Source organism: Peromyscus eremicus, chromosome 8a (assembly GCF_949786415.1).
Source record: "Peromyscus eremicus chromosome 8a, PerEre_H2_v1, whole genome shotgun sequence".
NCBI classification, from domain to species: Eukaryota; Metazoa; Chordata; class Mammalia; order Rodentia; family Cricetidae; genus Peromyscus; species Peromyscus eremicus.
In genome coordinates this window covers 86,891,153-86,911,683 of record NC_081423.1, presented here as the reverse complement: position 1 = coordinate 86,911,683, position 20,531 = coordinate 86,891,153, and the positions used below count along the sequence as shown (strand labels likewise).

At 46.7% G+C, this 20,531-nt stretch overlaps 1 protein-coding gene across 1 annotated transcript in view; it reads right to left on the bottom strand.

Annotated features, from left to right (window-relative positions):
* Window positions 1–19,368, bottom strand: part of Itgb3 (integrin subunit beta 3) — a 59,965-nt gene extending 40,597 nt beyond the window's left edge. Inside the window, exons 1-2 of the mRNA XM_059270739.1 lie at window positions 19,293–19,368; window positions 1,932–2,050 (exon numbers count right to left, since the gene is read on the bottom strand). Coding sequence (XP_059126722.1) covers window positions 1,932–2,050; window positions 19,293–19,368 — 195 coding nt within the window. The remainder of the gene's footprint in view (window positions 1–1,931; window positions 2,051–19,292) is intronic.
* Window positions 19,369–20,531: the final 1,163 nt, after the last annotated feature.

The window sequence follows — 20,531 nt, the reverse complement described above, 5'->3', positions numbered from 1 at the left end:
CCTCAGGTCAGCCAATCCAAACAAGACACCCTCTACATCCCACTCCTTCTCCTGGCATTGTTGCAGAATTACAACTTCCTCAGAAAGGAAGCTTAACAAAATCATGATGGTGACCAAAGGCAGGAGATATGACAGATGAGAAGTAGGAAGCCACGCCACGCCACGCCACACTTGAGCCTCCAGTGTAGCCCAGAGGGGAGGGGCACCTGTGGGGGTGGAGAAGAAGGGCTCACCCTCCCCAGGCCCCAGAGAATGTTTCATTTGCTAAATGAGATCAGTCTGGCCCAGATGTTAGGCAGCTGCCTCTAGAAGCAGTCCCCGTGCTGAACAGCACCAAGGCCAAGGCTGTGGATGGAGGCTCTGGCAGGCCTCCTCTAGGGGATAAACACAGCCTTCTGCTCCTTCCTCCCCAGTCTGCCCAGGAGGCTGCCTTTTTAGGAAACTCAGAGGATCCAGAAGAGAAGCAGACCCTGAGGGGATAGCTAGGATAGACAGGAGCCACACAGAGCGGAGGTGTGGCTCTCAACCAAGTGGCCCACTCAGGTGGCTGAGGCGCAGCCAGGCCAGCAGCTCAGGTAACCATCTGCTGGGGGGTGGTGACTCACTCCCACTGTAACTGCTGGGAACCTCTCCAGCCACATGCACCCCCTACCTCCCCATCAGCCTTTGCCAGCTCCAAATTCCCAGCCTGGCCACAAACATAGCCATTCTCTCACACACACTCATTCCCTAGGGCCTCAGACACAACAAACTCTCTGCCTAGACATGGCTGACTCTTTCCTGTCACCCTCTGGTCCTCACAGTGGACTGTGCTACTTCCCCATTGATACCTCAGGGAGGGAAGGAAGGAAAGGAAGGAAGGAAGGAAGGAAGGAAGGAAGGAAGGAAGGAAGACAAGGGCCTCATCATCAGAAAAAAGGGAAGGAAAAAGGATCTCTAAGAATGTGCACACACATACACATATACATACACATATACACATACACACACATACACACACACACACACACACACACACACACACACACAATTCCTCTTCTAGGTCTTTGATTTTTGTGTTTTTTTTTTCATTCTGGGGGGAAAAAATAAGCTGGCAACCCTCCATGTCCCTAGCACCACTCTCCCATTTTTGAGACTAAAGTCCCTCTTCCCTGAGATGTTCTAGCCCAAAGCAAGCACAGGCTGGTGAAGGGTAGCAACAGTCAGAGCAAGAAAAGACACCCAAGCAAACTGGCTGGGCCTGAGAGTACAAAACAGGCTCTAGACTCATTCACCAGGTTTCCGCCATCCGTCAATGGGAAGGCCTCACCTAGTCTTGTTCAGCAAGAGAAAGAGATTGCGTTTAGGAGGAAAGAAATCATTCCCTGTGTCTGTGCCTACACCAAGGCATCTAAATCCAGGGAAACAAGGTGTGAACTCAAGTTTGGGAGGGAGGTGGGCACACCTGTATTGATCACTCTACAAGGCCAAAGGAATGCTACAAGTTGGGAGCCAAATTATTTGGGGCTATGTTATCCCTCTAAAGAGCCGTCTCTCGCCCACCTCTGGGTTTGGACCTAACATTCTTGAGACTATCAAGTAAAGTCCTTTTTGGAATTTGCAGACTCCTAGCTTCCACCAACCCAGAAGCAAGGAGTGCTATCAGGCAGTGTCAGACACTTATAGCAGGGGCTCTGTCTCTTCTCTGCAACCCACCTTAACTATGTTTCCTCAATGTTTTAAAAACACCATGCTTCATTACTTTCTTTGCTCTGTTACTACAAAACCTTCATTAAACTGGTCATCACGTTGGGAACACAGTATTTGAAGCAACCTGAATCCATGTTTTTTGGCCACTGTCACTGACATTTGGCTCCAGAATAAACTTCCTCATCTTCCTTTTAAAGTGAGAGTTGTGTTTGCATTGATAAAATAAGGCCTAGGCTCCTTACCTCATCTGAACACCAGGCACACACAGGACTCACAGCCAGACATTGCTGGCAGGAGTTCACGCCTCGTGTGGTACAGATGTTGGACTCTGCAACAAGGAGACGTAAATAGACATTAGCACCTCATCACTCAATGCAGTGACCATCCTGTCCCAACTACCCCAAATTTCCCAATCACGCAGGTGAACATTTCCCAGGTACACACAAACACACCCCAACCTTACTGTAGACATTTACCAAACATGGGCTATTGATAAGCAAGGAAGAAAAGAAAGAAGATGGGGAGAAACTCATTACTAGATCAGCTGGTGAGGCCACAGTGATAGCAGCTGCCGGGACTGAGCCACAGACCCAGATGTCCCATCATCACTGACAGAAAGGCTGTCATTAATGATGGTTTTAACTTACACTGGGCAGCTGAAAATCCAAGTCCTGGAGTGATGGTCATGTGCCTCCTCCAGCTGTCTATTGTCATCACAGCCACTACACAGAGGACCTGAGGCCCAGATGCTCTAAGGTTAACACCTAAATACCGTTGGGCAGGAGGCAGCGTAACATTAATGGCCGTGTCCCACTATGTCAACAGGGGCTAAGCTTTCCAATACACCTGTCCTAGAGGCCAAGCATTCAATGCTAGACAGAACTGGAATGATCAGGAAAGGCTGACAGAGACTGGAAGGACATGGCATGCAGAGTTGGACACCAGTGTGCTTAATGCTGCACCCCTGAGCACCTCACCTCGCCTCTATGAAATGGCTGATCTGTCTCACGGGATTTGTGCAAGAATTTGATAAGCTAAGAGGATGCTTCAAGACAACACTCAGAAGTGAAGAGTCCCCATGTTGACAAAAGGCAGAGAGAAGACTTCATGGAGGGACAAGGACAGCCAGGGGCCCAAAAGAGGCCTGAGAAGGGCAGCCAGGAAGTAAACTCCAGGCAGCTGCTCCTGGCTTGGTGTCCCTGGCCTCCGGGAAATAAACTCCCTCTGCCTACAGTGCCTCAGGGAAAGCTTTTTCTCCCAGGAACAGAAGGAAGATCTATTCTTTCTCATGAGTCCAGTTACCCCTGTCAGGTCTCTTACCCAACTTTCTGAAGGGCCCCCTTTGGCCAGAACTATTATTTATGGCTTTGTCCCCAACAAATCTATTTCCAACAGAATAATCCTAATTACTTGGGTGTTTTCCTGATATCTCCAAAACTTCTCATCTAGTCAAACATCTATTTTATTATGACTGAATTTTATCCATCTCAACATCTGGACAGTACACACTTGGAAAATGACCTGTCATGGTCAGAGACTATCTGCATCTTTTGTTTTATTTTGGTTTGGTTTGGTTTTGGTTTTTCGAGACAGGGTTTCTCTGTGTAACCTTGGCTGTCTTGGAACTCACTCTGTAGCCCATGCTGGCCTCAAACGCAGAGATCCACCTGCCTCTGCCTCCCTGGTGCTGGGATTAAATGTGCCAACACTGCCTGGTGACTACCTGTATCTTTGTCTTGAATTGATTAGGATGTTGTATAACTTTGTACTGGTAGAGGTTAACACAGGAAATTAATGATAATACAAATCTATTTTTATGAGAAAAACACATGTGATTCTGTCTAACAAAAATGTCAATGACGTCTACCTGGTAGAGAATACACGAACTGAAGGTTACAGCTGATTGTTTTACAGACATTAGCCAGTTTTTAAAAATCCATTGGCCAATTCACTTCCACACGCCTGGCCGACCATAAAACTCTCTTCCTTGAATTCCCTTTTGAACTAGTTCCAACAACCTTCTGTTTCCCACACTGTTTAAACTGACTAAAGTCTGTGGTAGACATTTGTATGTATGAAAATTATACCTTCTAAAATTACATTTTAGGAGCCTAGAAAAATATTTCAGTGGTATCATGAATGTTTAGCATGCACGTGGCCCTGGGTTCCATCCCCAGCACAGAAATAAAATAAGAAAAGGAAGAAAGGAGGAGAGGCAAAGAAAAGGAGAGGTCCGTTGAACTGCTGAAGCCCTCCTGCCTGCCTAAACCAGTCCAAACGTGGACTGGTGCCAACTGAAAGGTTCGGGAATAGGTAGTTCTATGTTGTTGCAACTGAGCTCATCTCTAAACAGTATACCAAAATTCTGGACTTAAACCTGTAGACCAGGCTTGGTGGTGCACACCTATACCCCTAGCACCCCAGGTGGCTACAGAAAGATTATGGTCATGAGTTGGAGCCAGCCTGGACTATATTGCAAGTACTTGGCCAGTCATAGCAAGAGTTTATTTCAATATCTAGAAGTATATTTAGATATATAGCTATATAAACATGTACATATAATATATAAAGGGAGCCTTAGACAATATAGGCTATCGTTAATCTCTTCAAAACACTGGATTGTACATGAAATCCTTGAAACACTGCTTCAGATTTCCTCAGAAGCTTGTCTCTATCTTGTTTCAAAAGTCTCCACTCCAAGTGTTACCAATGAGACAACACTATAAGTCCATGAATAACTCCTGGAGCTCTATTCTAGACATGAATAAAACCTGAGTGTGTGCATATGTGTGTGTGTGTATGTGAGAGAGAGAGAGAGAGAGAGTGTGTGTGTGTGTGTGTGTGTGTGAAAGAGACAGTGAGTGTGTGTGTGAGAGAGAGAGACAGTAAGTGTGTGTGAGAGAGAGACAGAGAGACAATGAGTGTGTGTGAAAAAGACTGTGTTTGTGTGTCTGAGTGTGTGTGAGAGAGACAATGAGTGTGTATGAGAGAGACAGAGATAATGAGTGTGAGAGAGATAGTGTGTATGTGAGTGTGTGTGAGAGAGAAAAAGACAGTGTGTAAGAGAGAGAGACAGGCAGTGTGTGTGTGTGTGTAAGAGTGTGTGAGTGTGTAAGTGTGTGTGTGTGTGTGTGTGTGTGTGTGGATTGTGAGTTGACAGTTGTGGCACTGATCCCAAGCCCGGCCCCAGTGCATCAAAGTGGGGCACCTCTCAACAAAGCAATGTGTAATGGAGGGGAAGGTGACTGATCTTTCCACAGATGCTGGGTTCTGAGCCTACAAAACCAATAGTGCCACCCAAGGCTTCTCCCTGCAAGGGTAATCTGGCCAGATCTCAGCTTCACAGCTGTTCTCTCCTGGGGACATGAACACAGCCCCTCTTCATTATAGCTCGGTCAGAAGAGTTCTGAGAGGAACCCATCCCGGACTATTTTAGGTAGCTCCCCTCTTTGGGGCGTTTCCATGGAGACTAGCAGCTAAGAGTGATCCTGGACATAAAACCCATCAATGTTCACTAGAAAGAGAGGAAATGGTTAAAATGAAAAGCGTAGGTGTGTGGGTCCTGGCAAGTTCTTTTTTTATTACATTTGTTTGTTTTGCTGGGCAGAGAGCGAACGAGAAAGACTGTATGAGCACATGTGCCACAGTGTGGAGACCAGAAAACCAGAGTTGGTTCTCTCCTCCTGCCGTGTAGGTCCTGTGAATCAAACTCAGACTGTCAGGCTTGGCAGCAGGTGCCTTTACCCTCCTGAGCCACTCAACAGCCCAGCCCAAGTTAGTTTTCAAAACCTTCCCAGTCTGTCCATTCAGCCATTCAGCCATTCTCAAATTAGCATTCCCTGTGAGTCCCTGAGTTACAGCTCCAACAGAAGGCCTGGCCACACGTGAAATAAGAAACAGCAGGCCCCTCCCAGTGCAACAGCAGCCCCTGAGCTCAGAGGATGAGCCGAGCTGCAGGGGTCTGTCCTTTAGAGAGCAGTGGTTACCCCGTTCCCTTGATCTCTTATTTTTAATGAATCCCAGGTTGATAGTGTAAGAACCAATGATCCCCCAACAATCTCCCCAACCAAGTCCTGCCACCAAGGGCAGGAGCCCTGGAATGCAGTGGTTGAAAGTGGCTGACTCATCAGAAGTCTCTGAGCTGGGCCCAGCCTGATTCAAAGGACTGCTGCTCCCAGGCTGCCCCTCCCTTCTGAACATGTGGGTCTCCTCTGGTTTCCAGTTCCTCCTCTGTTTCCAGTCATTCATAAAGCCTGTATTCCTGCTCAGCCTCTGTAGTCCAGAAGGGCCTACTGGAGAAGAAGAGGGGGTCCTCACCAACTGTCAGTGAAAACAATGGATGACTCCCAAAACTGTCCTCACAAGACTTGATCCAAGAAGCCGAGCTAGACTGACCAGAGCTGGCCCTCAACAGGAGGTTGGTAATGAACATCCTTGAACGTAACAGCTGGCGTACATAAAGCACTCAATGGATGCTGATGCTGCAGTTGTTTTTGTTGTTGCCATTTTTATCCTTAGCTTCAAGCTATTTAGAGTAGACAACTATTTTGCTATTTTTTTTAATTCCTTAAAGTCATTTTATAGGACACCAGGCACAAAAGCTAATTAAACCCTGAACAGGGGGCGGTTAAGATGGGAGTATGGAGCCAAAAAGTATCAAGATGAGGGGAAAAAAATCTAAACAGAGCAAGGAATATGTGTTCAAAAATCCAGTCTAGGAATAGTGGCTGAGAAAAGACGGTCACTGGGAAAGACAAGCAAGGGCAGCCAAGGAGTTTGCCTGGAAAGTAGAAATAAACGGCTGTGGTCTGGCACATCGGATGGTTTGCAGAACCAGAAAAAAGATAAAAGGGGGGGGGAGTGCGGGGGGAGAGGCAAAAGGAACAAGGAAGGGGGAATGGAACCAGGGGAAGTCATAACGGGTTGTGTTGAGGACACATTGTCCAATGAGACAGGATGCAGGGACAGGACACCCTGATGAGGCCAGGGACCTTCAGGGCTTAGGGTGAGAATGGAGGATGGTCCATACTAGTGAACACCATGGAGATCTCTCCTACGACCTGCCAGAGAAAATTCCCGGCCAGCAGCCTCAGCCCTGCCCTGACCTTTAGCCACTTCCAATTAGGTCAATGGGGACAGTAGGTGACCAGGTGGTACCTGATCTCCCATAGCAATCTCCTGGATGGGTGAGGGAGCGAACAAAACATCTCATGCTAACGGTCCTAGGTGTGTACACACGGCTTACCAAGCACAAGTTGCAAAGAATGTTTTCCTTGTTTTTCTTTCTCCCTTAAGGGGAGCTCAGTAGCCAAGGGAAGGCAGAGACATGACTTCTGTGATATCAGAGATGATAGAGAGCTCAGACTCCAATATCTTATCAAATTGAAGACCACGAGTGCAGGAGTATCTGATTTCAGATTTTAAATCATTTCAAGTGCACCAAAGCCAATTAAATGTGAAATTTAACAATAGAAATTATGTGTGATTCGCCTCCATCAAGAGTGAATATTAAAGTATGTTACTGGTTGAATATATCCCCCAACACACAAAGATATACTGTTGTCCTAACCCCCCAGTACCTGTGAATGTGACCTTATTTGGAAATGTATAGATGGAAACAAGGTGAGGTCATTAGTGTGGACACTAATCCAAGATGACTGATGTGCTTGTGAGAAAGGGAAAATCCCAGGTGAAGGCAGACACAGATGGAAAACACCATGTGGCATCAGAGACAGAGTCTAGAGCTAGATGCCAGGGTGTACCAAGGATTACCAGTCACCGCTAAAAGCTACAAAGAGACAAAGATGGGTTCTACTCAGAATCTTAGACACACATTTCTGATGTCCAATTTATGGGACTTGGTCACAACAGCCCTAAGAAATTAATTTTAAGTGGATTAGCATTTCCATATCCATATGTGACATTATTTTGATGAACAGTGTCCTGAGATACTTTCATGAACTGGAAAAAAAATCCACCCTGGAATGGAAACTTTGCCATGTCTCATCCAACCATGGATAAGATCAGAAAAGAGGTTTGCTGTGGGATGGTCTGTATGTCAAGTGTGTTGCTTATTGGTCAATAAATAAATCACTGATTGGCCAGTGGCCAGGCAGGAAGTATAGGTGGGATAAGGAAAAAAATAAAGCTGGGAAGTGGAAGGCTGAGTCAGAGAGACACTGCCAGCCGCCACGATGACAAACAGCATGTGAAGATGCCGGTAAGCCACGAGCCACGTGGCAAGGTATAGATTTATAGAAATGAATTAATTTAAGCTGTAAGAACAGTTAGCAAGAAGCCTGCCACGGCCATACAGTTTGTAACCAATATAAGTCTCTGTGTTTACTTGGTTGGGTCTGAGCGGCTGTGGGACTGGCAGGTGAGAGAGATTTGTCCCGACTGTGGGCCAGGCAGGAAAACTCTAGCTACAGAGGTTCCTTTAGCTTTAAAACTTTCCACCAATATTTATCAATGGTGCTAGCATTCGTTCATTCATTTGCTCACCATTTATCAATGGTACTCTAGCATTCATTCATGCATTGGCTCAACAAGCATTTGATGAGCACTGACCTGCACTCAGAACTCTCTAAGGCTCTGGAGACACACAGATGAACTGAACAAGCCCTGACCCTGTGATGCTCATGCATTGGTGAGGAAGGTAATGTCAAAGAAACAAACAGCAGAAGCAGCGGCAAATGCTCAAAGACAAAGCAAGGCAGAGCACTGGGGAGAAAATGAGAGTGGTCCCATCTACAGGAAGTGCCCGGAGAGGCATTTGTGGGAAGTGGACATTCTACAATGACGCTAAGGAGTGGATTGTGGGAAGCATTCCCCAAAGAACAAAGATCAGAGCTGGATGGACTTCCTCCTTTTGAAGAAGTAGCAGGAGAACAGAGGAAGGAGGAGGAGAGAGGCAGAGGGAAGACTGGAGAACTAGGGAGCAACTCTAGGAAGCCATACACGGTTGGAGCATGGTGTTCACCATGCAGTGAGAACGCTGAAGGGATCTGAGAAGCGAAGGGAGAAGCTCAGCCTGACCACCAAGTGCACTGACAGGATCAAAGCCAGAAAAAAATGGAACAATTCAGATATTATTAAAGCAGTCCGGGCAACAGATGTCAATGGTTTGGATTTAAAGGGCAGTGGTGTTAATGGTGTGGTCAGACTCTAGATGCATTCCAAGGACTTGCTGATGGATTAGGCATGTAGAACTGAGAAAGGATCTGAACCTGAGCAAGTACTCTCCCTTTAGAAAAGGTTCATATGATTTGACCACTGGCCATCCCACTCACTGACCCTTCGGCCACTAGACCGTACCTTTGTAAGTGAAGCCAGATCATGTCTAGTGACCATCCCTAAGCGGGTTAGTCAGGAAGCTGTGGATGAAGCCCACAAAACCCCTTCCTATGAACAGTGGTGGTCTAAAGTTAACACCTCGCCCTGGGGAATTCAGGAAATAAAGTAGTGTCAGTTGAACAAGGGACAGAGAAAGCAGTTCTAGGGGTCTAACGTCTGCTTTGCCGTTCTCCAGACCATGCGACCTCAGTGGCACCCCTACACCTCTCTGGTGCTCTCTTTAAAATAGGTCCCATGCCTCTTCAAGATTTATAACTGCTCCCCAGGACTTAACAAGCCACCCAGCTTTATCAGACAAGCTCTGAAAACCCCAGACAGCTATTTTTATCCCCTCCCCACCAACTGGGTCTCCCAAATATGGGCATAATATTTACTACATGAGAATTAAGTGAGCTAACATATGTGAAGGAGCCCCCATGCTCAATAAATGATCTGCTTCCTTCCCCTGCATCCTTACTCCAATTACTTCTGTCACCACGAATGCACCTCATCTTCCTTTTTACCTCAGGGTCCCACAGAAGAGGACCCTTTGTCTCTGATGGGATGGAGGGAGGAAATCGCCCTGGCTGGAGACAGGAGCCCTCAGGACCAGACCTCACTAGTCACTAAACTAGTTTGTGACTTTGGTGAGTCCCTCACTTCTTCGAATCTCTTTTAGCTCTTCTGTGAAAACAAACTGTACTAGATTAGAGGATCTTCAAGGTGCTATTGGCCCTGATCATGTATATTCTTCCGGAACCAGAAAATGTCAACGGGGCCACTGATACTCTAGAATCCGTAGATAGCATTCTTGGACTAGAGGTCTCTTGATATGCAAGTGGACATTTCTTCCTGATGGCCTAAAATTTGGGCCAAATGCTGTGCTTTAGAGTTCTGGAAGATTTTATTCACATCAGCTCCACCTCCCAACTGACTCATTCAGTGCACAGGAGAGGCATGCCTGTACCATGCTCTGTTGGACACCCACCCCAGCGGTGCCCTGGAGGTGACCTTAGCATCCAGCTTTGCAGTTCAGGGGTTTCCCTCTCAGTTCTTTTCTCCACAGCCTCCATGGCAGGGGGGCAGGTGGCTGTGGTGTGAACAATTCTAGCTGTCAGCCAATCTTGAAGGCAAATCAGTTCAACTGTTTTTGGAAGACTGTTTTAGCAACATTTATTAAAATCTAAGATGGGGGTGGTAGTCCACAGATATAATCCCAACACCTGGGAGGTAGGAATAGGAGGATCAGGAGGAGTTCAAGGACAGCCTCACCTATAAAGTTAGTTAGATATCATCGTAGGTTGAGACCTTATCTCAAAAAATAAACTCAAACACTGTAATGCCTGTAGTCCGAGTTATTCCAGACGCTGAGATGGGAAGACAGTGTGATTCTAAGACTTGGAATCTAACCAGGGTAACAGCAGGATTTTATCTAAAATAAACTAATAAATTGTGGCAGGGGAGGGTCCTAAGTAGTTGAGTGCTTGTCTAGCATGCATGAAGCCCTGATATTAGGTCATACACTTTTATCACAAAACAATTAAAAACCAATAATATATCCATGCCCTTTGGCCTACCCAACACAAATTCAAGAAATTACTCTTGAAATCCCAGTACAGAGAAGGCAGACACAAGATGGTGAATTTAAGGCCAGAATGGGCTACAAGTGAGAGTCTGTATGAAAGGAAAGGAAGGTAACAGAAAAGAAAAAAGAAGCTAAGTTTTTAGAAACACTTCCACAGAGGAACATGATATACAAGGCTACGTCTCTGTGACTTTATTTGTAGCAGCAAATAAATACCAACAGAGCAGCTAAGTGCACTCTGCTGTACTACATATCATTCTGCTCTTTGCATTTTCTGCAAGAATTATAGCCTTTGGGATAAAGAGAAGAACCATAAGTTGACGTAAAACATACATAGAGTAGGGGTTGGAGAGATGGATCCGTGGGTAAGAGCACTTGTTGCTCTTGCAGAGGACCTAGTTTCAATTCCCAGCACCCACATGGTGGCTCACAACCACCTGTAATTCCAGTTCTAGGGGATCCAACATCCTCTTCAGACACTAGGTGTGCATGTAGTGCACACTCATACACCTAAGTAAGCAAGCATACACATAAAATAAAAATAAATACCTTAAAATGCCTAGAGTATATTATCAAGTGGCAATGATCCTACCACCTATTTGAGAAGTAACAATAATGATAAACGATGATATAGAGAGATATATGTATGGGGGAAACTCGAGGATGATTGTCAACAGTGGTTCTCTAAACATGAACCTACAAATAACTTGTATTGTCTACATTGTTACATTCTGGAGCTGCTTGTTTCTTATTTTATTTTGTACGCACCTGTGTGTGCAGCTGTACACATTGTGTACGTGGAAGTTCAGCTGTTAATTGTCCTGTCCTAGCACTCTCCACTGTATTCCTTTGAGACAGGGTCCCTCTGAGCCTGAGGCTCACTATTTCACTAAGCTGATGGGTTAGCAAGCTCCTGGGGTCTATCTGTCTCTGTTCCCCAGTACTGGGCCTACAGGAACTTGCAGGCATGCCCACCTTTTACATGGACTCTGGAGATTTGAACTCAGATTTTGTGCTTGCAAGTAAATGTTCTCCAGCCCCTGAACTGCCTATTTTTGCAAGCTGAATCACTTTTATTGTCTAAAAGAAAACTAAAGCTAATTTCAATGTTCTTGGTTCCGCCTCCTTTCCCATGTTTGTATTCATTGATGTAGGTTCCCCGGAGTTTGGTGGGCTTCTACAAACTACATCTTCAACATCCCAAAGCCAGTCAGGAACACAATAATCAACTTTGGCAGATACAATGAGAAAGAGAACGGTGGTCCAGATTACAGAATAAAAGAAAGATCAGGAGATCTGTATATAACATGGTGACTAGAATTATCAATAATGTATCTTCTACTTGAAATTGCTTTTTTTTGTTGTTGGTTTTTGTTTTTGTTTTTCGAGACAGGGTTTCTCTGTGTAGTTTGGTGTCTGTCCTGGATCTTGCTCTGTAGACCAGGCTGGCCATAAACTCACATAGATCTGCCTGGCTCTGCCTTAAAAGCATGTGCCACCGCCGCCCAGCCTGAAAATGCTTTTTTAATAAAGCAGGTTAGCTGGGCTTAGTGGCAAACACCTTAAATCCCAGCACTTGGGAGGCAGAGGCGGGCAGATCTCTGTGAGTTCGAGGTCAGCCTAGTCTAAATACAGAGTTCCAGAACAGCCAAGGCTACATAGAGAGATCCTATCCCAAAAAGTAAAAGAAAAGAAAAGAAGTAAAAAAGTAGTTTAAGTATTCTTACCAGAAATAAGTGATAACTATATGAGCTAATACATGTGTTATGCAGATTGATTTAGTCATTTCCCAATGTGTACATTTCAAAATAAGTTATACATCATATATAGGATTTTTATTTGTTGATTAGAAAAGAATGCAGAAAAACAAACTTTGGCCAGTCTATTCCCATGGGCTTCTGGGGCTATTCAGGAAGAAATGTGCTCTGTTCTCAAGGGTAGAATTCCCAAGAGTGAAAACTCCCTGGTCTCAGGTGAGATGCTCATACATACTCCTCACACACAGTTCCAGCCTGGGCTTATTCTGGGAGAGTTATCTATCACTCGGGAAGACGAGCTCTCAGGCCAGACTTCCAGAATTTCATCAGCAACGAGGTTTGACTATAGGGACTTAGAAAGTGGCTACTGAGCGTGCCTTTTGCCAACCTTCTGGAACTTTCTTCTAGTGCAATATTTCAAGCCTGATTCTAACCTCGGGACTTCTTGCTCCACAAAGAAGCTTTCCGTGGAGATCCAAATCACTAAGCAGTTAAAGAGAAAGGTCTCTAGGAAGAGATGAGAAAAGGAGAGACCAGAGCAGAAGAAAATTTCTCCCTCTGCCTCTTCACCCACTCCTCAGCCTCTGAGACCCCAGGACGAAGGCCACAGGTAAGACAACATGTTCAGTTATCCAGCCAATTGACGTGAAAGCCCACAGAACCGTGACACGATGTAGTTCTTAACTGCAGGCTCGCTGCTCTCTTCTTGGGAATTTTTTTCTACAGAAAAGAAAGTGGTGCAGGGAGGTGGTGGCGCATGCCTTTAGTCCCAGCACTGGGGAGGCAGAGCTAGGCGGATCTCTGTGAGTTTGAGGCCAGCCTGGTTTACAAAGTGAGTTCCAGGAAAGGCGCAAAACTACACAGAGAAACCCTGTCTCAAAAAACCAAAAAAAAAAAAAAAAAAAAAAAAAAGGAAGAAAGAAAGAAAGAAAGAAAGAAAGAAAGAAAGAAAGAAAGAAAGAAAGAAAGAAAGAAAGTGGCATGTAGCACACATTTAAGTACAGGAAAACACATCTGCACACGTGATAATTTTACATATCAGGAGGAAATGTCTGAGTAGAATACACCACTTTCCTGACTATAAACGCTGTGGAGGATTCAAATAGGAACACCAGCAACTTCAAAATCAGACTTCCTAATGACGAGCACGAATCCACCTCATTCCTTCTCCCTGACCTGCTAGGGAAAGGAACAGCAGGGACGGCAGTGGTCTTCTGCGGGAACGTGACAGCTAAGGAGTTGCTGGGTTCGACTTTGCTTTTCAGAGATGCTACCGAACACATGAGCAGTAGAATGGCTCCAAGTGTATTAGCCAGCCCTTTGGCCCGAAGAACTGTGACGTATTTGACCACAGAAAGATTGCAAGCGCCAGAGGTTGGGTAGGACTGGAGTAAAACGGTGTCTTCTGGGTGTGAAAGGACAGCTGTACTCACATCACAGCACCTTTGGTCACTGCTTCAGGTCCTGCCAGTCAACATTCCAGCATGGAGGGGTGATGGCTCACAAGGCCCCCACCCCTCACCGAAGCACTACTGACAGCTGATGGCCTCTGGGGAATGGAGAGTCAGTTTCCTTCAAGAATGTGGCCCCCAGAAGGTAACCCCAGCCCCAGTGAACAGCCCCACACCTGTGAGTATACAGGAAGCACAAATGGAACACAGTGGGTTATAGAAAGAAGAAGAAGAAGAAGAAGAGAGAGAGAGAGAGAGAGAGAGAGAGAGAGAGAGAGAGAGAGAGAGAGAGAGAGAGAGAGGTGAAGTTGGAAAGGGGGGATGGATCTGGGAGGAGCTGGGGGAAGGAATGAGAGGAAAATGATAATACATTGTGTGAAATTATTTTAAAAAACTAATAAAAATATATTTGAAAGTATCTTTTGCTTTTAGGACCAAGAATAATAAAAATAAAAAATGGAGACTGATGCAAAACCCTCAATTCTTTTTCTAGCAGTTGGAAACTCCAAAGGCTTCAACATGGCTCAAGTGTGTCTCTCCAACTGAACACAGATGGCATCTCCATGGTTTAGTGGCGATAGCCTCGCTGCTTTCAAGGTAATATCTCACTGCAGGAGGATGGGATGGCCCCTTGGAGCTCTTGGAATTACTGATACAAGCAACACCTTGGGTGAACTACACTACATTACAAGTAGAGGAAGCCAGACTTAGAAGCCTACACACTACGGTTTCATCTCTATGACATTCTGTAAAACAGATCGATGGGCACAGGAGACAGATCAGGGACCAGAAGTGGGAAGAGAAGATTTACGAAGAAGCTGGAGGGAGCTTCTCTGAAAATACTCCCTATCTTCCTTACGGTAGGGATTATTTGACCGTATGTCTTTACCAAAAGCACTCAGAATTGCACATTGAGGATGTTGAACTCCATGGTACATAAGCTATACTTCAGTGATAAACATTTTTAAAGACTTCTTTATTTTCATCTACTTCTGTGTGGGGGTGTACCTACATGAGTTTATGTGCAGCATGTGCGTTCAAGGACTGGAGTTACAGGTGCCTGGGAACTGTCTCACGTGGGTGCTGAAAACTGAACCCAGGTCTTCTGGAAGAGTATTAAATGCTCTAAACCACTGAGCCATCTCTGTAACCCAATCCTCCTGTTTTAAGATGTGTATATTTTTATATTATGTGTATGATTATTTTGCCTGCATGTATGTATGTGCACCATGTGTGTGCAGTGCCCAAAGAGATCAGAAGAGAATGCTGGGTCCCCTGAAATTGAAGTTACAGGCAGTTGTGAACCACCTACGTAGGTTCTGGGAACTAAACTCGGGTCCTCTGCAAGACCAGCAAGTGCTCTTAACTGGCCCCTATCCTAGCCCTTTAAAGGGGGTGGAAGTTTTCTGGGGACACCATGTGCCTGGAGAGAAAGGTAAGTTTTTATTGTTTTGCTGCGGAGTCTCAAGTCCCAATAAATTCTGGCCGTTTCCAAAGCGAGGAAGCCTCGAGCAGCCTCGTTCCCAGCTCCTCGGTTCTTAGTCACTAGTGACCTGAGTTGCAGTAGGGCACCTGACTCTTCCACTTGGGGAGAAGGCAGAGGAGGGGATGGTGAGATACAGCAGGCCACCCTGTGGGCAGCAAGGAGAGGAGGGGTAAGCCAAGCGGTTTATCCCCAAAGCTGCTCAGTCACATACACACCCCTTGCCCGATTAATTATCTGTCTGCTGATTCATGACTTGCGGTTCCTGTGGGCATGCTTCCTGGCTGTTTCTGCCAACAAGGGCAGGATTCTTGCAGCTGGGAGGAGATGATAAACAGAGATCCGAGGAGGGTGGGGAGTTGTAAAGGAAGAATTTTTATCAGGGAATTCTAGAGTCACATTGGGCTCCCCCTCCTCACAACACTGCCTCCTTGTCCTACCTTATGCTATTCCCAGGAGACACATGCCACCTCTCGCCTTTGCCCTCACGTTCATGAATTTGAGGGGAAGAACAGAAAAGATTGTTCATGTGACTCCCCCAGAGACAGGACAAAGGGGAGACACTTCAGAGGACTCTGTGTTTCCATCATCCTCTGGTCAGAAGGTGAACACCAGTGCAAAAGGGCTGGGGTTGTGCTTTAGTAGTAGAGCACATTTGGCACACAAAACCCTGGGTTCCATTCTCAGCAAAACACACACACACACACACACACACACACACACACACACACACACACATACACACACACCCTCCAAAGTGTTCAGGTAGAACACTCGAGGTTACAAGTATGTAAATATTGGATTTCTTCAAAGTAAGAGACATCACCTCTAGATGCCTTTTTGTACCATTCCCTACATGGTTCTCTTGCTGCCTGTGTGCCAAGCGCTGGGCGCAGTGTTGAACAAAACAGACACTTTGCTCTCCTTACAGAGGCTGAAGTCTTATGTATTGGGGTTTACCACCCTCATTTTACAAAGTTGAGACTCATAGAGGGAAAAAAATGAATGTGTGGACCTCTCTCCTCCTGGGGCTTCTCTGTAGATTCTTACAGGACAGAGGGGCTGAAACATGCCAAGCCACCAAAGAGGAACGAGTTGAATTAAGAGGATGTGAGAGATGAATTCTCAGCTGGGAGCCTGGATTGTACTAATGCATGAAGTAGCAGCCGCTCTGGCCTGCAGTCTATAGTATACACCAGTAACAGGAAAACTAATGACAACAGGAATCGCCAGTTACTGAACACTTAACTTGTGCCTTTGTCTCGTTTAGTCTATGTAACAGAGGCGCTGTTTTTCTCCACTTGACAGGTGAGGAAACACGACTAAGACATTAGCAAGACCACATGGTCATTCAGGGGCAAAGTCAAACCTACATCCCACTGGCTTAAATCCCAGCTGTCCCTTTCCCCAGCATCACGCCTTTCCTCATCTCTCCAGGCCCTGAGGATTCTGGAAGAGGGCTTCAGTTGGAGAGTTTCCAGAATACAAACTCTAGAAGAGAAATAAACACCTCAACTCTGACCTACTTAGGTTAGAATAAGCACTAAATATGAGGAAGCCACGAAACTGGTATTCAGATGAAGCTAAAAAGATTATCTTTGGAGATAAAAACTGAAAGTCAACGCTATCCTCACAGAAGCTCTTGTCCCCTCATGGCAGAATCTCCTACTCTGGACAGCCTCTCTGTGCCACCTCACTCCCACTCTGGTCCTCTGTGTCCCTTCAACACTGTCCTGTCATCCCAGCACCTGGTTCCCCAAGAACCTAATGATATTTGGAGCTCTGCCACCAACACTGGGATGGGGTGTAGGTATGACAGACACTTCTTTCACAGGGTGCTCTGGAGTCCTCTGTTCCTCAACAGGACTCCACCTGCCCCTCAGAGGGAGTCTGGGGCCACTTCAGCACAAGCCATCACCTCTCTGGATTATTCCAATCACAACAAATCTGTGAACAGATGTCCTAGCGGCTTGGTGGGTTTTGTTTATTTTGGTGCATATGTGCACGCGTACATGCATGCTCATTTACAATTGTTCCTGGGCAGCGACCAGAAGACAATCTTGGGTATCATTCCTCCAAATATCACTTTTTTTTTTTTTTTTTAGACAGGATCTCTTTCTATCCTGGAGTTCCCCAAGCAGGCCAGGCTGGTTCACCAGTGAGCCCCAAGGGACCTGTCTGCCTCTGTCTCCTCCCCTAGCACTGGAATTACAAGCACACCACTACATCAAGCTTTTTTTTTTTTTTCCCAATAGGTTCTGGGGACAGAATTCAGATCCTCCAACTTTATCAGCCCAGCTTCCTCATCTCCCCCATCCCCACTTAGGTATACCAGAGCAGTGTGATCCTGTATGGATTATTGCAACTGTGTGAACCAAACCAACAAGTAATACACTGAACACTGGGGTTCAGGAAAGGTGGAAGAGAGTGAGAAACCAAAATAACAGATAAACTTCACCCTCACTAGAGTTGACCAAACACCCTGCTATCTATGCAACGTCCGTGAATTCATTACTTTCTTCTCAGGCTACAGATCATCATGATGATGATGGTGGTGGTGGTGGTGGTGGTAGTGGTGGTGGTGGTGGTGATGGTGATACTCAGAAGTTAATTTGAAAGAAAGCTATGGATATAAACAAACCACAATGTGTTTTAAATATATCTCAAAACACAGCTGAGAGGAGCTGGGAGTCGTCTAACACAACAAAGAATACTAGCTACCCTGATCTTATTGCTGTACAGTGTATTTGTCTATGCAGTTTCACACTTTACACAGGCATGCCCTGTCATTATATGTCAATTTAAAATTCAGAAGTAGTGAGTTTTTAAAGGTTTTAAGTTCATGGAAGTTAGCATATCTGTATGAAACATCAGCTTTGCTGGTGAATTTCCCCATTCCCAGTTAACGGCCAGCAGCGGCTTGCTAGAGGCTCAAATACCTCCAGGGCAGAATGCTGGAGATCCCTCACAAGGCTTGTTCAATGTAGGCTAAAGACCACAGTTTTCATCTGTCACTCAGAAGCTTCAACCTAAGTATTCCAGAAGGGCAACCGTAGGTACCGCACTGAGACGCCCTTCCCCTTCCGTGGCTGTGCTTGTCTGCATCATTATGGAAGGGTCTTGAAGGCAGCCACCAAAATATTTTTTAGAATGCTTAGCCTCAAAGTCAACTTAATAAATTTTACCTTTAAGAAATAGTCCATTTGGGTCTGGAGATGTAGCTCAGTTAATAAAGTGCTTGCCTGACAAGAGGAGGCCCTGGGGTGAACTCCCAGCAGCGCATAAACCCGGGGTGGTGGTGCGTATCTACAACCCTAGCACTCATTAGTGGAGGCACAGGAGGGTCCTGAGTGTGAAGCATCCTCAATAATGTGAGACCCTATTACACACACACACACACACACACACACACACACACACACACACACACACATCTGTAGGGTTTAACTTGCTCCAACTGACCCAGGACCTCAGTTTCTCCACCTCCCGCAATATCATATCCTGCTCCCCTACAGCTCTGCTGACTGGACCACTCCCCATCCCTGCAGCACCAGTGAGGCCAAAAGCTGACTGTCCAGGCAGATGATGATGGTGTGAGTTGCACGCAGGGGAAACAAAGCCAGCCCCAAGGACCTCTGTGCTGACTCCCAGCACACAGTCAGAGAGTGCTGGGTGAGAGATCTGTCCCAGCAGGAGCTCGAATCCTGCTCCTCCTTATAGAGTGGAGCTGCCAGATGAACGAACTCGAGGGAAGAGACCTGCCATACTCAGAGAAAGGGGCAACCTAGCGGTGCACACACTCACCGAAGCAAGTGAGCCACATCCTCCAGCCAGTGCACCGGGGCCGCCCCGCAGAGCCCCACCTTGCCTCTGCCACCCGCGACGCCCCTCGAGACCAGCAGAGGAAGGACCCACCCCCCACACCTCAGCTTCTCAGCCCGAGCTCCGGGATCCCACGGTCCCACTGCAGTTTGCACACCCGTCTCACTCACCTCCAACGACAAAGCCCGCCAGTGTCCCCAGCGCCAGCAGAGCTGCCCAGAGCCGCCCCGGTCGCCGCGCTCGCATCCTGTCCGCTGCCCTTCACACGCCGCGCGCCACCGCTAGCCTGGCGCCCACGGCTGCTTTTCCCGCGGTGGGAGGGGAGGGGAAGGGAGGGGACGCAGTGGGTGGGACGCGCGGGGCGGGCCAAGGGCGTGCGCTCCCTCCCCTCGGGCGCCCGTCTGGACCCTGCCTGAAGCTGGGGGCGAGCGTGATGGGGAAACTGGCGAGCCTCTCTTCAGAACCCTCCCCAGCCCTCCACCCACGAGGACCCGCCCGAGTGCTCACTAGAGGAAACCGAGCCCCACGGGTCGTCGAGTGCGTATTTGGGTTCCAGGGGTTCGCGTCTGGGTGCTTGGTTTAAAAAAAAAAAAAAATAGCTATTGGGCCACTTCCTGGACTCGTCTAGTCCCACCTCCACAGACATCAACTATTTCACTTCGCCCTGCCTCTCTTGATTTCCTCCAGTCTCATTCATTCTCTCATTGAGTTAACAGGCAGCTGTCGAATGCTGTCCCTGGAATCTCTTGGCAATACCACGTCTCCAGCTTGTGTTAGGGGAGATGGATCTGTGAAGAGCCTCCGTCTATCAGGTGTCTGATAACCGTTTCAGGGCAGTCACTGTATTGCCTTCAAACTCAAATTCACTAGCTTTGTGGTATTTTCCTCAGAGACTACTTGCCTGCTATTCCGGTCCCCTACACTAGTTTCCTTGGGGCTTCCCCAGATAGGAAACCTCTAGAAGTTCAAAAGGTGCAAAATATGGGATCTGAAGAGCAGGTCATAGGAAGTAGCTGGGCCGGTGTATCCTGATCAAGAATGGCAGTGTAAAAATGGGACTAGGGCTGGCGATGCAGCGCAATTGTACAGTGCTTACTTGCCTAGCGTGCTCTGGGTTCCATTCCCAGCACTACGAAAGCAGGACGTGGGGTATGCCTATAATTGCAGGGCTAAGGAGGCAGGAGGACCAGAAGTTCCAGGTCGTTCTTGAGTACATAGAACGTTCAAAGCCAGCCTGAGCTACAGGAAACCCTGGAGGAGAGGCGTGGCGAGAAGAGACCTGACACCTGGCCATGATCCATCCCTCGCTCTGAGCCCAAGAGATTCTTGTCACTCCTAAATGTCCCATGCCTTTCCGTCTGACTGACCTTCCTTCCTCTTTCCATTTGGAAAATTCCACTTATTTTTCA